This window comes from Salvelinus fontinalis, chromosome 12, assembly GCF_029448725.1.
Source record: "Salvelinus fontinalis isolate EN_2023a chromosome 12, ASM2944872v1, whole genome shotgun sequence".
In the NCBI taxonomy this organism is placed as follows: domain Eukaryota; kingdom Metazoa; phylum Chordata; class Actinopteri; order Salmoniformes; family Salmonidae; genus Salvelinus; species Salvelinus fontinalis.
The window spans coordinates 19,796,318-19,810,433 of NC_074676.1; the positions used below are offsets into that span (position 1 = coordinate 19,796,318).

Genomic DNA, 14,116 nt, shown 5'->3' on the forward strand with positions numbered 1-14,116 from the left:
CAACAGTAAAAATACATTTGAAAATAACAGCAGCAAGGCTATATACAGACACCGGTTAGTCAGGCTTATTGAGGTAGTATGTACATGTAGGTATGGTTAAAGTGACTGTGCATATATGATGAACAGTAGCATAAAAAGAGGGGTTGGCGGGTGGTGGGACACAACGCAGATAGCCCGGTTAGCCAACGTGCGGGAGCACTGGCTGGTCGGGCCAATTGAGGTAGCATTTACATGAAGGTAAAGTTAAAGTGACTATGCATATATGATAAACAGAGAGTAGCAGCAACGTAAAAAGAGGGGTTGGGGGGGGGCACACAATGCAAATAGTCCGGGTAGCCATTTGATTACCTGTTCAGGAGTCTTATGGCTTGGGAGTAAAAACTGTTGAGAAGCCTTTTTGTCCTAGACTTGCCACTCCGGTACCTCTTGCCATGCGGTAGTAGAGAGAACAGTCTATGACTGGGGTGGCTGGGGTCTTTGACAATTTTTAGGGCCTTCTTCTGACACCGCCTGGTGTAGAGGTCCTGGATGGCAGGCAGCTTTGTCCCAGTGATGTACTGGGCTGTACGCACTACCCTCTGAAGTGCCTTGAGGTCGGAGGCCGAGCAATTGCCGTACCAGGCAGTGATGCAACCGGTCAGGATGCTCTCGATGTTGCAGCTGTAGAACCTTTTGAGGATCTCAGGACCCATGCCAAATCTTTTTAGTTTCCTGAGGGGGAATAGGCTTTGTCGTGCCCTCTTCACAACTGTCTTGGTGTGTTTGGACCGTTCTAGTTTGTTGTTGATGTGGACACCAAGGTATTTGAAGCTCTCAACCTGCTCCACTACAGCCCCGTCGATGAGAATGGGTGCGTGCTCGGTGCTCCTTTTCCTGTAGTCCACAATCATCTCCTTAGTCTTGGTTACGTTGAGGGATAGGTTGTTATTCTGGCACCACCCGGCCAGGTCTCTGACCTCCTCCCTATAGGCTGTCTCGTCATTGTCGTGATCAGGCCTACCACTGTTGTGTTGTCTGCAAACTTAATGATGGTGTTGGAGTCGTGCCTGGCCATGCAGTCTTGGGTGAACAGGGAGTACAGGAGGGGACTGAGCACGCACCCCTGGGGAGCTCCAGTGTTGAGGATCAGCGTGGCAGATGTATTGCTACCTACCCTCACCACCTGGGGGCGGCCCGTCAGGAAGTCCAGGATCCAGTTGCAGAGGGAGGTGTTTAGTCCCAGGTTCCTTAACTTAGTGATGAGCTTTGAGGGTACTATGGTGTTGAACGCTGAGCTGTAGTCAACGAATAGCATTCTCACATAAGTGTTTCCTTTTGTCCAGGTGGGAGAGGGCAGTGTGGAGTGCAATAGAGATTGCATCATCTGTGGATCTGTTTAGGCGGTATGCAAATTGGAGTGGGTCTAGGGTTTCTGGGATAATGGTGTTGATGTGAGCCATTACCAGCCTTTCAAAGCACTTCATGGCTACGGACGTGAGTGCTACGGGTCTGTAGTCATTTAGGCAGGTTGCCTTTGTGTTCTTGGGCACAGAGACTATGGTGGTCTGCTTGAAACATGTTGTTATTACAGCCTCAATCAGGGACATGTTGAAAATGTCAGTGATGACACCTGCCAGTTGGTCAGCACATGCCCAGAGCACACGTCCTGGTAATCCGTCTGGCCCCGCAGCCTTGTGTATGTTGAACGGTTTAAAGGTCTTACTCACGTCGGCTACGGAGAGCGTGATCACACAGTCGTCCAGAACAGCTGATGCTCTCAGCAGGAAGCAGGAATCAGGAGGATAGCGTTGTGGTCGGATTTACCAAATGGAGAACGAGGGTGAGCTTTGTACGCGTCTCTGTATGTGGAGTACAGGTGATCTAGAATTTTTTTCCCTCTGGCTGCACATTTAACATGTTGATAAAGATTTGGTAGAACTGATTTAAGTTTCTCTGCATTAAAGTCTCCGGCCACTAGGAGCGCCACCTCTGGGTGAGTGGTTTCCTGCTTGCTTATTTCCTTATACAGCTGACTGAGTGTGGTCTTAGTGCCAACATCTGTTTGTGGTGGTAAATAAATAGCCACGAAAAGTATAGCTGGGAACTCTCTAGGCAAGTAGTGCGGCCTGCAATTTATCACAATATACTCTACTTCAGGCGAGCAAAATCTAGAGGCTTCCTTAGATTTCGTGCACCAGCTGTTGTTTACAAATATGCACAGACCGCCCCCCCCCCCCCGTCTTACCGGAGTGTGCTGTTCTATCCTGCTGGTGCAGCGTGTATCCCGCTAGCTGAATATCCATGTCGTCATTCAGCCACGATTCCGTGAAACATAGGATATTACAGTTTTTGATGTCCCGTTGGTAGGATATTCGTGATCGTACCTCGTCTAATTTAATGTCCAATGATTGCACGTTGGCGAGTACTATTGACGGTAACGGTAGCTTTCTTACTCGCCTTCTCCGGGTCCTGACCAGGCATCCGGCTCTTTGTCCTCTGTACCTGCGTCGCTTCTTCTTGCAAATAACTTGGATGTCAGCCCTGCCGGGTGTTTGGAGAATGTCATGTGAGTCTCGCTTGTTGTTGAAAAAATCTTTGTCTAATCCGAGGTGAGTGATCACTGTCCTGATATCCAGAAGCTCTTTTTTGCCGTAAGATACGGTTGCAGAAACATTATGTACAAAATAAGTTACAAATAACGCGAAAAAAAACCACATAATAGCACAATTGGTTGGTCGCCCGTAAAGCTACTGCCATTTCTTCCGGCGCCATTTTGGGGCTTTGGTGACAAAACAGATGGCACTGTGATAGACTGCATCCATTTGGTTGAGTAGAGTGTTGGAGGCTATTTTGTAAATGTCATCGCTGAAGTCGAGGATCGGTAGGATGGTCAGTTTTACGAAGGTATGTTTGGCAGCATGAGTGAAGGATGCTTCGTTGCGAAATAGGAAGCCAATTCTAGATTTAATTTTGGATTGGAGATGCTTAATGTGAGTCTGGAAGGAGAGTTTAGAGTCTAACCAGACACCCAGGTATTTGTAGTTGTCCACATATTCTAAGTCAGAACTGTCCAGCGTAGTGATGCTGGACGGGCAGCGATTGGTTGAAGAGCGTGTATTTAGTTTTACTTGCATTTAAGAGCAGTTGGAGGCCACGGAATGAGAGTTGTATGGCATTGAAGCTCGTCTGGAGGTTAGTTAACACCGTGTCCAAAGAAAGGCCAGAGCTATACAGAATGGTGTCGTCTGCGTAGAGGTGGATCAGATAATCACCAGCAGCAAGGGCGACATCATTGATGTATACAGAGAAGAGAGTCGGCCCGAGAATTGATCCCTGTGGCACACCCATAGAGACTGCCAGAGGGCCGGACAACAGGCCCTCCGATTTGACACACTGAACTCTGTCTGAGAAGTAGTTGGTGAACCAGGCGAGGCAATTATTTGAGAAACCAAGGCTGTTGAGTCTGCCGATAAGAATGTGGTGATTGACAGAGTCGAAAGCCTTGGCGAGGTCGATGAATACGGCTGCACAGTAATGTCTCTTATTGATGGCGGTTATGATATCGTTTAGGACCTTGAGCGTGGCTGAGGTGCACCCATGACCAGCTCTGAAACCAGATTGCATAGCGGAGAAGGTACGGTGGGATTCGAAATGGTCAGTAATCTGTTTGTTAACTTGGCTTTCGAAGACCTTAGAAAGGCAGGGTAGGATAGATATAGGTCTGTAGCAGTTTGGGTCTAGAGTGTCCCGCGGCAGCTTTCCAATCTTTGTGATTCTCAGACGATACGAAAGAGAGGTTGAACAGGCTAGCGATAGGGGTTGCAACAATTTCGGCAGATAATTTTAGAAAGAGAGGGTCCAGATTGTCTAGCCCGGCTGATTTGTAGGGGTCCAGCTCTTTCAGAACATCAGCTATCTGGATTTGGGTGAAGGAGAAATGGGGAGGCTTGGGCGAGTTGTAAGAATCTCTGGATTAACTAATGTTAGCTAAATGTAGTAATGAAGGAACTGGCTAAATATCTTTAAATTAATAATTCTGTGAACTGTCTTGTGCGATTTTTAAATTGACACAATACCTGTTAGCAAAGGTGTCAGCTAGAGATAACGTGCAGAAGCTTGCAGTGATTTCTAGTTTTGTATGATGTTTACTTGAATGCTAATTAGCATTTTCGAATCTGAGATAAATAGAACCGAATATATTGATAAACGTCACCTTGTCCGAGAGATATTTACATGGTTAACAAAATGTCACGCCAGGGTAAGCCTACACGAAACACAGCCCTTATTTTAAGCGTTTCTAAAATCCCCTATGGAAAAACATCTATGGTGGAAAAACGATTGGAACCATTTCCCTGTTTGACCGCTAGGTTTTATGGGTATTAGGACTCCACTGTTGGGCCTTATTGACCTCGCAATAGGCCAGATTTCTAGTGACTTACATTGGTGCTGAAACTTGAAGCAGCTGCAGCACAATGAATTGGAAATGGACAGCTCATGGTGCTGAAAGAAGGCAAATTCGAGTATGCATAATTAATGTTAACGTCATCATTTTAATTATGCTTTACTAACAACAAGAAGGCTTTGTGTTGGAGCCTATTTCTCCCTATGTAATAAATAAGAAGTAGGCCTACCTGTTTGACAGGCGAAATTAGGCTATGGGCTGCTATATCCATAGATTTGTAGGTCAGTTCCTCCACCCACCATACACTTTAAATAGTCTACCTCCATGTCAGTGAAGGGCTGTTAAGTTAAAACTACGACTCGAGTTAAGGGAATGCAATAGGCCTACTTGTTATTAAAGAACAAAAGAACAGGCATACACCTTGGTAGCTTAAGATTTTTAGGAAAATCCGATTTTATAAAGTGAACAGCGTTTGGTCTGCGATGCTTTATGCTAGAATCAAGCCAACATACCCAGGGTAAACATGACGCGGATGCGTATGGGGATAGCATCGTTTTGTTTCTTTGACATTCAAAGGCTGCGCTAAAACCTTCTATAGCCTAGGAGACAAACAATTGACTTTGCTTGGGAAGTAATCTAATTCTGTCATTATCAATTGATTAAGCTATTCACTTTCTGTACAGTAGAAGATGTTTAAACCCAGACAGCTTTTAGGGAAACACGTGTGACCTTCTGTCGTTGGGTTAGTTAAACCACGGAAGAAAAGTAGCTTACATTTTTCTGCGTCATACTCTGTCTGGGGTGGAATGGTTGGTTTAACTTTTGAAAGTACCACGCTCAGATTCCTAATGACATATCATATTTAATTATTTGCAAACAAGAACAGTTTCGTTGCAATCAACAAGACACACTGATTTGGCATTGGAGACATATGATACGATTAACAAATATAGGTTTATATTTCTGTACATTCTTAGCCTGTAATTTCGGTAATTTGTGTTGTATTAAAAAATATTCTGCTAATATGTACAATTATGTAAAAATGTTTATAAAAGGCAACGTTTTCTCGGACCTACAAATGCGATCACTGATATAATGCTTTCACTATAAAGGAGATCTTACCACCCCTACTGTTGTTCACCGTGGTCTGCGAACCCACAACCTTCTGGCCCGGAGCCCTGTGCGCTATCAACATTAATGTGTTACCATGTAAATCTTACAGGACGAAGAACAGTTTCTAAAACTGCATATCTAAGGCTCTGGTCTGTCCAAGAAGTGAGGGTAAATGATCAGTCTTGTCATGATCTCTCTTGTCTGACTTTTCTAAAACAAAAATAAAAACCTAAAGCAAACAGCACCACCCTGTGGTTGTGTGGCAAATGGCAATGATTGAATCTGAATGTAGATAGACCATTATTTGGCTGAGGTACTGCGTGCATGTTCTCTTTTTCTAGGATCCTTGAGGAAAACATCTTATTGAACTTTAAAACAATGAAGGTGGATAATTCCACTGTGGACAGCAGTCAGCAGGCTCAACTACATCGCAAACCACTGTCGTTTCTACTGGGAATCCCACAAGGGCGGCGCATGTGACAAATACAATTTGATTTGAAAGTTATCGCACCTCATTCAGTTTTCACTTCTGACACAAATTAACTAGGCTGATGTATAGAAGGTTACTGGCCGTCTGAAATGTTTTATTTGTTTGACTAGAGAATTTTTCTGAGTGAGTCCTCAGTCCGTGGATAGGTTACCTGTCCTCCTTCCCCTGATGGCCCCAGATGAGTGATAGTGCTAGATAGATCTCCACCATACCGCTTTGACCTACTGAGTACTTTAAAATCAGAGATGATGCAAATGAAAGTTGGAGAGGTGGCTGTTCCAGGATTGCTGGTACATGTCTTCCTTTGAAGTAGGTAGAAGTTGCCCATAATAACTGATACTGGATCAGATATCTTTGCAACAGCCTATTGATTATGTTCAGGACTAGTTGGAGGCTGATCTGATCCTAGATCTGTAGTTTGGGCCTGACTTCATCATACTTCCCTGTACCACCCAGGAGGGCACTATAGACGAAGGCGAACTATAGACGAACAGCGGACAGCTTCTGGCTGCAGAAACACTGGCTGTTGATGTACTTCTTCATCATGACCCCGTGGAACTACACCACAGTCTCCACGCGCAGGGTCAGGCGCAGACCGGCTACCTAATTACAACACCCCCCAAGACCACACTTCAGGTAGCATGCACATAGTCACAGGTTATCTTCCACAGAGTCGTGGATATGGTTATACAAATCAAATCAAATGTATTTATATAGCCCTTCTTACATCAGCTGATATCTCAAAGTGCTGTACAGAAACCCAGCCTAAAACCCCAAACAGCAAGCAATGCAGGTGTAGAAGCACGGTGGCTAGGAAAAACTCCCTAGAAAGGCCAAAACCTAGGAAGAAACCTAGAGAGGAACCAGGCTATGAGGGGTGGCCAGTCCTCTTCTGGCTGTGCCGGGTGGAGATTATAACAGAACATGGCCAAGATGTTCAAATGTTCATAAATGACCAGCATGGTCAAATAATAATAATCACAGTAGTTGTCAAGGGTGCAGCAAGTCAGCACCTCAGGAGTAAATGTCAGTTGGCTTTTCATAGCCAATCATTAAGAGTATCTCTACCGCTCCTGCTGTCTCTAGAGAGTTGAAAACAGCAGGTCTGGGACAGGTAGCACGTCCGGTGAACAGGCCAGGGTTCCATAGCCGCAGGCAGAACAGTTGAAACTGGAGCAGCAGCACGGCCAGGTGGACTGGGGACAGCAAGGAGTCATCATGCCAGGTAGTCCTGAGGCATGGTCCTTGGGCTCAGGTCCTCCGAGAGAGAGAAAGAAAGAGAGAATTAGAGAGAGCACACTTAAATTCACACAGGACACCGGATAAGACAGGAGAAGTACTCCAGATATAACAAACTGACCCTAGCCCCCCGACACATAAACTACTGCAGCATAAATACTGGAGGGCATTCACCAAATCAAACCAATTCAACATACACTATTACATTTGTGATATGGAATTGTTCTGTTATAAAACATTGTTGATGTAATGTTTACATAAGTTAATATCACATTTCACTGTGGATGTTGTTCATACTGTCTTTTACTTTAATTACCTCACAATGAGAAAATGTATTATTATATCCAGTATTACTAATAAGGACATTAATTAATGTGAATGTGATCTCCTAGGACACCCCCAGATGTGGGTGTGTTCAGCCTCCACTACTCCCCAGTCTGGAGCCTGAGCCAAGGGAACACCTTCTGCATGCTGAAGGTTCCCCCTGGGACACTGGTTTACAGGACGGTCCATGACCAGTTCTGCAGAACAATGCCAGAGAGCCATGCCCAGATCATCAGCCTGCAGCAGGTCCAGAACACCTTCCAGTGGGACAAGTATAGAATATAAGACTTGTCCCCGCTAACATTGAGCACTTCAAATATATTCAAAATGCACATATTTTCTGTGTGTGAGTAAATCTTTGACAGTGTGTTGTGTGTGTTCCCTTGGCAGAAGCAACACATGCAGGTGGATCCTGGCACAGTCCTGCAGAGACACCTGTTCCATGGAACCTCAGAGAGTGCTGTCAAGGCTTTCTCCGGACAGAACTTCAAACCGCGTGTGGCTTGACCCACTAGCCGTCACAGCCATAGCATTTACTTTGCCGTTTTGCCCAGCAAGCTCACCGCTACTCCGTCAGAGGGCCGAGACACTGGGTTCATGTGGGTAAAACCTGATTAGGAACGATAGACTACGTCCGTCCCCCCTCGACTCCCCAACCAAACAAGCTCTGGACGGGATCACTATGACTCCTGTGTGAATCGGATGGAGAATCCTACTGTTTTTGTTGTGTTTGACAGCAGTCAGTGCTACCCCTACTACCCCATCAAGTACAAGGTCCTGGAAAACAATGGCAGTACTGTGTGATGGGCCCAGAAGCAGAACCAGGACTGTTCAGAAAATAATGAATCAATGCCTTCAGTAAGAGCAAAGTTCCTTGTCTCGGTAAAAGGCACTCTGTTGGTGAGGAATAAAGAGAAAAAGCTATATAATAATTAAGCTGTTCATGAGACTTGTTTACAAAGACCTGTTGAGAGGCTAACACCTGAGTTCCTTCAATCGACTCTGTTAAGTTGTGTCTGTGTTCAATGAGGAGTAATACACTTCTGAGCCTTTCAGTTGTATTTGTGCTCTTTTTCAGCATAAACACTATGGCTCTTCTGCACAGCATACTAATTATGTAGGGTGTTATGATCTGAGATTGTATTTAATTACTCTGGAAATATTGCTAATACATACCATGGCCAGTAGAAATGTATAGGTTATACATGTAATTGAATATGAATTTAAGTTGTCGTAGGAAGATGGATAGAAAGATTGTGGTCAATTCAATGTAGTCAACTTACCGTTTTGGAGAGTGAATCATTTATTGCACTCATCTGCCTCCGCACATGCCTCCAGCGATAAGGGAATTGGTTAATAGTCAGGAAAACAAACCATCAGCATATCAGTCCAAAATGTTTTAATAATAGCTCAAAATAGAATTGAATACATCTAAATCATCTTTGAAAGAGAAGTGGTATACTGGGTAGGAAAAGTAGATCATGGTATGTACAGGCAGTTGGATAGAATAATAAAGTCATGTGATAGAGAGCCAAGGGAAGGGGCGGAGTGAGAAAGGGCTGCTCACATTAAGCACTTTGATTTACAAAACCTCAAAGAAAGCAAGGATAGGCTACCATAAAACGGCACTGTTTAGAAAATGCCTGTGCCCTAGTGTAAGTAAAGAGGGTGAGAGTCCTCTCCTGAAGTTCAATCGCTGGGTTAGGGTTAGGTGGATAGGTTCTGGGGATAGAAAGCAGTACTGCAGTTTGATTGTCCTCTTTATACAAACACAAACAATGTCAATGTGTATGCATATATAGTGTAATATAAATACATATCTGATTGTACATCACTGCCCTGTCATATGTTCTATTTACAGGCCCCATTGCTCCCAAACCAGCTCCAGATTCAGAACCAACATGTCCCAGCTCCGGCAGGACATGTGGTTCCTGGATCGGGCTTCACAACCACCTACAATGGTACCGCCGCCAAGAGCGGTAGCCGTATCTATCCTATAACCCGTTATCTTTGGAAACGTTGGACTGCAAGTAAGTGTGTGTGTTGTTATATCATCAATTATTTATATAGCTAGGCTTTATTCGTGTGTGTGCTTCTCATCATGCTTGCTGTCTTAACCCTTGCCCTGACCTCCCTCAAAACCCTCTCCTTCAACTCCTATCCTCTCCCCTCCAACATCCGGTGCCTCAAACCCCCCCTCCCTTGCCCCTGCACCCCTACAGTCACACTGTGAGTGTCGGCCCCCAGTGTATTCTCAGCCACACAGGTGTACAGACCCGCCTCCCGGGCCGTCCCCATGACAATCTCCAATGTCCCCTCTGGCAGTAGCCGGTAGGCAGTGGAGGAGGGAGAGGAAGGGGTGAGGACTGAGGCATTACCAGATGCTCGGCTGGGTGATGGGGAATGGTAAGAGGATGTCTGGCTGGATGCAGGCTTGGTGCTGTGGGTGTGGTTGGATGGTCCTAGTCTCATTCCAGAAGGAGTGACCCAATAGATTGTGGGCTGAGGCTCTGCCAGTGCGCGACAGTGCAGAGCCAGCCTCTCCCCCTCTCTCACCCCCATGTAGTGAGGAAGGATACCAGGGGGGATGAGGGGTAGGCAGGAGGCTGACATCTCGGTGATTGACACCTCCCTCACACTACGAGCCCTCAGCTCTGGAGGCTCAGAACACAACGTGGCCTGGGGCTGGATAAACCTCACAGCCTGCGGCATCTGTGTATCTGTGTGAGGTTGCTCCTTAGCCACCCAACGGAACAGGCAGTCACAGCGGAGGGGGTTGGAGTACAGGCTGACCTCCCTCAGGCTGGGCAGAGACAGGACAGTGTGTTGGTGCAGAGCGCTCAGAGCGTTGGAGTTGAGCATCAGACTTTCTAGCCGGCCCAACCGAAGGAAGGCCTGGGGGTGGATGTAGGACAGCCGGGGGTTGTTGGTGATCTCCAGCTTTGTGAGCTCAGGCAGGTTCTCCATGGCTGCCCTCTCGATGGCCACCAGCTCCTCCATGTTGTTCAGTCCCAGCTCTGTCAGGTGAATCAGGTCCCTGAAGTCCCCTGTCTGAACCACACTCAGAGGGTTCTTGTTCAGGTCCAGGAACTTGAGGCCCGGGATCCTCCTCAGAGCCTGTGTGGGGACGGTGGTGAGGAGGTTGTCATAGAAGGACAGGCTCTCCAGACTGTCCAGCCCCTCCAGGGCCCTCTCAGTCAGCGCCTTCAGCCCCATGCCCCGCAGCACCAGGCTGTGTAGAGACCCCAGGTCCTGGAATCCCCGGTCAGGGAGGACCTCCACTGGGTTTCCCCCCAGCATCAGCACCTGGAGGCGGGGCAGGGGAGTGAACCAGCGGGGCTCAATTGAGGTCAGGTAGTTGTTGTTGAGGTGCAGGCGCAGCAGGAAGCCCAGGCCGGAGAATGCTCCAGGAGCCAGGTAGAACAGCCGGTTGTGGCTGAGGAAAAGCTCCTGTAGGGCGGGCAGGGAGGAGAAGGAGGCAGGGGGCAGGAACCAGAGCTGGTTCTCCTCTAGGTGCAAGGAGAGTAAGGAGGGCAGGGAGGCAGCCTGGGGCTGAGTTAAGGTTAGGGTTCTAACACAGCTGAAGCGGTTCTGAGACAGGTCCAACTCGGTGAGGTTGGGGAGTGTGTGTAAGAGTGGTATCTCCAGGGCAGACAGCAGGTTACTCTGCAGACGGAGGGTGTGTGTGTCTGGGGGCAGAGGAGAGGGGAGTTGGGTTAGGAACAGGTTGTTACAGTCCACAGTAGAAGCCTCGCAGGACACTGACTGGGGGGAGAACCAGGGCTTCATCTGACACACACACCCTGTCGGGCAGGAGACCCGCCATGGCAGGGAATAGACTACTAGAGCACTGGACACCCACACCCACAGGATCAGCTGCCTCTTCAGTAGGACCATTGACACCCTCAGCATCCTCACAGCAGAGAGGAGTTGATTCAGAGGAGTCGATCTATAGGAGTTGATTCAGAGATGTTGATTCAGCGGCGGCAATTCAATGGTGACTGACTCAGTGTTGTTACAAAGTTACAGCGCTGTAGGAATCTACTGTTGCCAGGTTACAGTGCTGTAGGAATGTATAGTGTTGTGGATTGTCTAGGTGACGGTCTCTGTGGTCAGACAGTCGCTGTCACATTGTGGCGACATGTGTATTGGGCGTGGCTCTGTACACACTCTGGAGATTACCTGTGAGAGAGACAGACAATGGGTCAAGGTCAGGTTTATAACACATTTAGAAAGCCAGTGTGAGAGGGAGGGATTTAAAAGGAGAATACCTCCTGTGTTTTCAACTGTCCATCAACCATTTACTTCCTCTTTTCATCTGCATCCCTGCTAAGTAATGGATTATATTTAATTTGATGTAGTTTTGATCTCCCTCTTCTTTACTCTCATTGTGTATTCAATTAATTAAAGTGTGTGTGTGTGTGTGTGTGTGTGTGTGTGTGTGTGTGTGTGTGTGTGTGTGTGTGTGTGTGTGTGTGTGTGTGTGTGTGTGTGTGTGTGTGTGTGTGTGTGTGTGTGTGTGTGTGTGTGTGTGTGTGTGTGTGTGTGTGTGTACTGATGACCACCAGTAACACCTAGTGGCAGTGGTCACCAGTAATGACAACAGAGGAAGTTTGAAATAACACACACACACACACACACACACTGGGGAGAAAAGGGGAGAAGAGGAAAGGAGGGGGGAAATATCAGAAGGGGAAAAGGGAATAGAAAGGAGAGGAGGTTGTCTTGCTGTAGCTGAGACCTGGAACTGCAGTAGGAGGGATGTAGCTGAACTAGCTATACATACTGACAGAGACATGGAGGAATGGGAGAGAAAAGAGCGTGAGAGCGAAGAAAAGGGAATGACGGGGGATAGAGAAGAGGGAAAGGAAGGAAGTGAGGGAAAGCAAGGGTGCTGATCAATACAAATAGAGATGCATCCCCCTGCTGCCACGCAAACACAAACACACACCACACACACAACCACACACCAAACACAAAAACACGCCACAAACACGTACACACGCCAGAGTCTCAGCACACGTATGAGCTGACAACACTGTGACACACCACAGGTGCCACTCTACTGCTCTGTGTGTCTGTCTGTGTCTAACCCAGACATGTCCTAGCAAACAAACTCACGCAATTATGTCCAAACATTTGCAGCTCTCGGAGAAATAGTCCTTACCATCAGATGAGTATCGTTGACTGCATGCATCTCTCGATCTTTCCTCTCTCTCCTTCTGTGCCTCTTTACCTCTACTCAATCTTTTTGCTTTGTTGTTTTTATCTGGGAATATTCTGTCAGCTTGTCTTTTTCTCTGTGTTCAGGGCAAGCTCGACCCTAAATCGTCACTCTTTCGATCTCTCTCTCCTTAAAACATCTGTATGTCCTTCTCTGTTTTTCTCTCTTTTTAAAATATCCCTGCTTTTCTCTCTGAGGCTGTGGAGAGAGATCTCCACAGGATGAATCTGCCTTCTGCCTCTGCTCTCCCCAACCCCTCTGTATCTTTGTCAATGTGTATGTGTTCTCTCTCTCTCTCTCTCTCTCTCTCTCTCTCTCTCTCTCTCTCTCTCTCTCTCTCTCTCTCTCTCTCTCTCTCTCTCTCTCTCTCTCTCTCTCTCAGGAAAGACAAAGATGAATTAATATGAGATTCTGTCCCTCTACTCTCCAATGCCTCATAATTGCAGGCTCAGTGAGCTTTACATTTGAGTTATTTAGTAGATGCTCTTATCCAGAGCAAATTACAGTTAGTGCGTTAATCTTAAAATAGCTAGGTGGGACAACCACATATCACAGTCAAAGTAAGTACATTTTTCCTCAATAACGTAGCTATCAGCCTAAATAAATAGATATAGTTGTGGGGGGGTGGGGCGCTGTGGGATTATTTAAGATGCTCTTTTAAGAGGTACTCCTAGCTTTTGGAATAGCGCACTGGTTTGCTTTTAGAAAGTGGTTTACTGGAGCATTGCTGCTGGCCACATAGACAATGAACTATATGAGCTTCAGTGCACTGAGTTTGCCCGCGTGTGTGTGTGCAGTAAAGCAGAAGATTCTATCTTCTCTTTCTCTCTCTCCAGCAGTTGCACCTCTCCCCCTCCTCTTCCTTCTGTCTGTGTGTAAAAGAGAATGACTGTATATCTTTGTGTTTGTGTGTTTATGCCCTCAGACATTCCTGTGCCATTAGTGACAATTGAGGAGAAAAAACAAAAGGATTGCACAAAAGTTTCCGTTCTCTCCCAACAAACACTGACAAGTCACCTAACCTACAAAGTTCAACACAAGGCTTTTCTGCTCAAACTCAGGCTTGAATGTGTGTGTGTTTATTGTGTGATCGATCAGCATGTCTATAAATAAAGATATATAAATATAGCTTTATTATAAACCTAACCCATCTAACCCTAATTTAAGTCAGGATGGACTGTTATGTTTAGTGTTTACCTTTTTTACCTTACCTATTCACATAACAACACAGAATGTGAACATCAGAGAGAGAGGATATAAGGATGGATGGATGATGGATGGAAGAATGGAGGGATGGAAGGATTCCTGTTGGGCAGAGAGAAGGGGATTATGGGAGCTGAGTGAC

General features: G+C 46.4%; 1 protein-coding gene and 1 long non-coding RNA gene across 2 annotated transcripts; one reads left to right on the forward strand and one right to left on the reverse strand.

Moving 5' to 3' along the window:
- Positions 1-4,359: 4,359 nt before the first annotated feature.
- Positions 4,360-8,875, forward strand: LOC129866929 (uncharacterized). Its single transcript, XR_008761552.1, has 3 exons — positions 4,360-6,620; positions 7,616-7,793; positions 7,938-8,875. It is a non-coding gene; the product is annotated as an uncharacterized LOC129866929 (long non-coding RNA).
- A 48-nt stretch (positions 8,876-8,923) lies between these two features.
- Positions 8,924-13,052, reverse strand: lrrn2 (leucine rich repeat neuronal 2). The gene is made up of 2 exons (XM_055939969.1): positions 12,715-13,052; positions 8,924-11,729 (listed from the first exon to the last, which is right to left on the reverse strand). The coding sequence occupies exon 2, from the start codon at positions 11,457-11,459 to the stop codon at positions 9,705-9,707; it is 1,755 nt and encodes a 584-aa protein (XP_055795944.1). The 5' UTR covers positions 11,460-11,729; positions 12,715-13,052; the 3' UTR covers positions 8,924-9,704.
- Between the last annotated feature and the right edge of the window lie 1,064 nt (positions 13,053-14,116).

Coding starts and splice junctions, on each gene's coding strand:
- lrrn2 (XM_055939969.1), bottom strand. CDS start 11,459: ATGCTGAGGGTGTCAATGGTCCTACTGAAGAGGCAGCTGATCCTGTGG.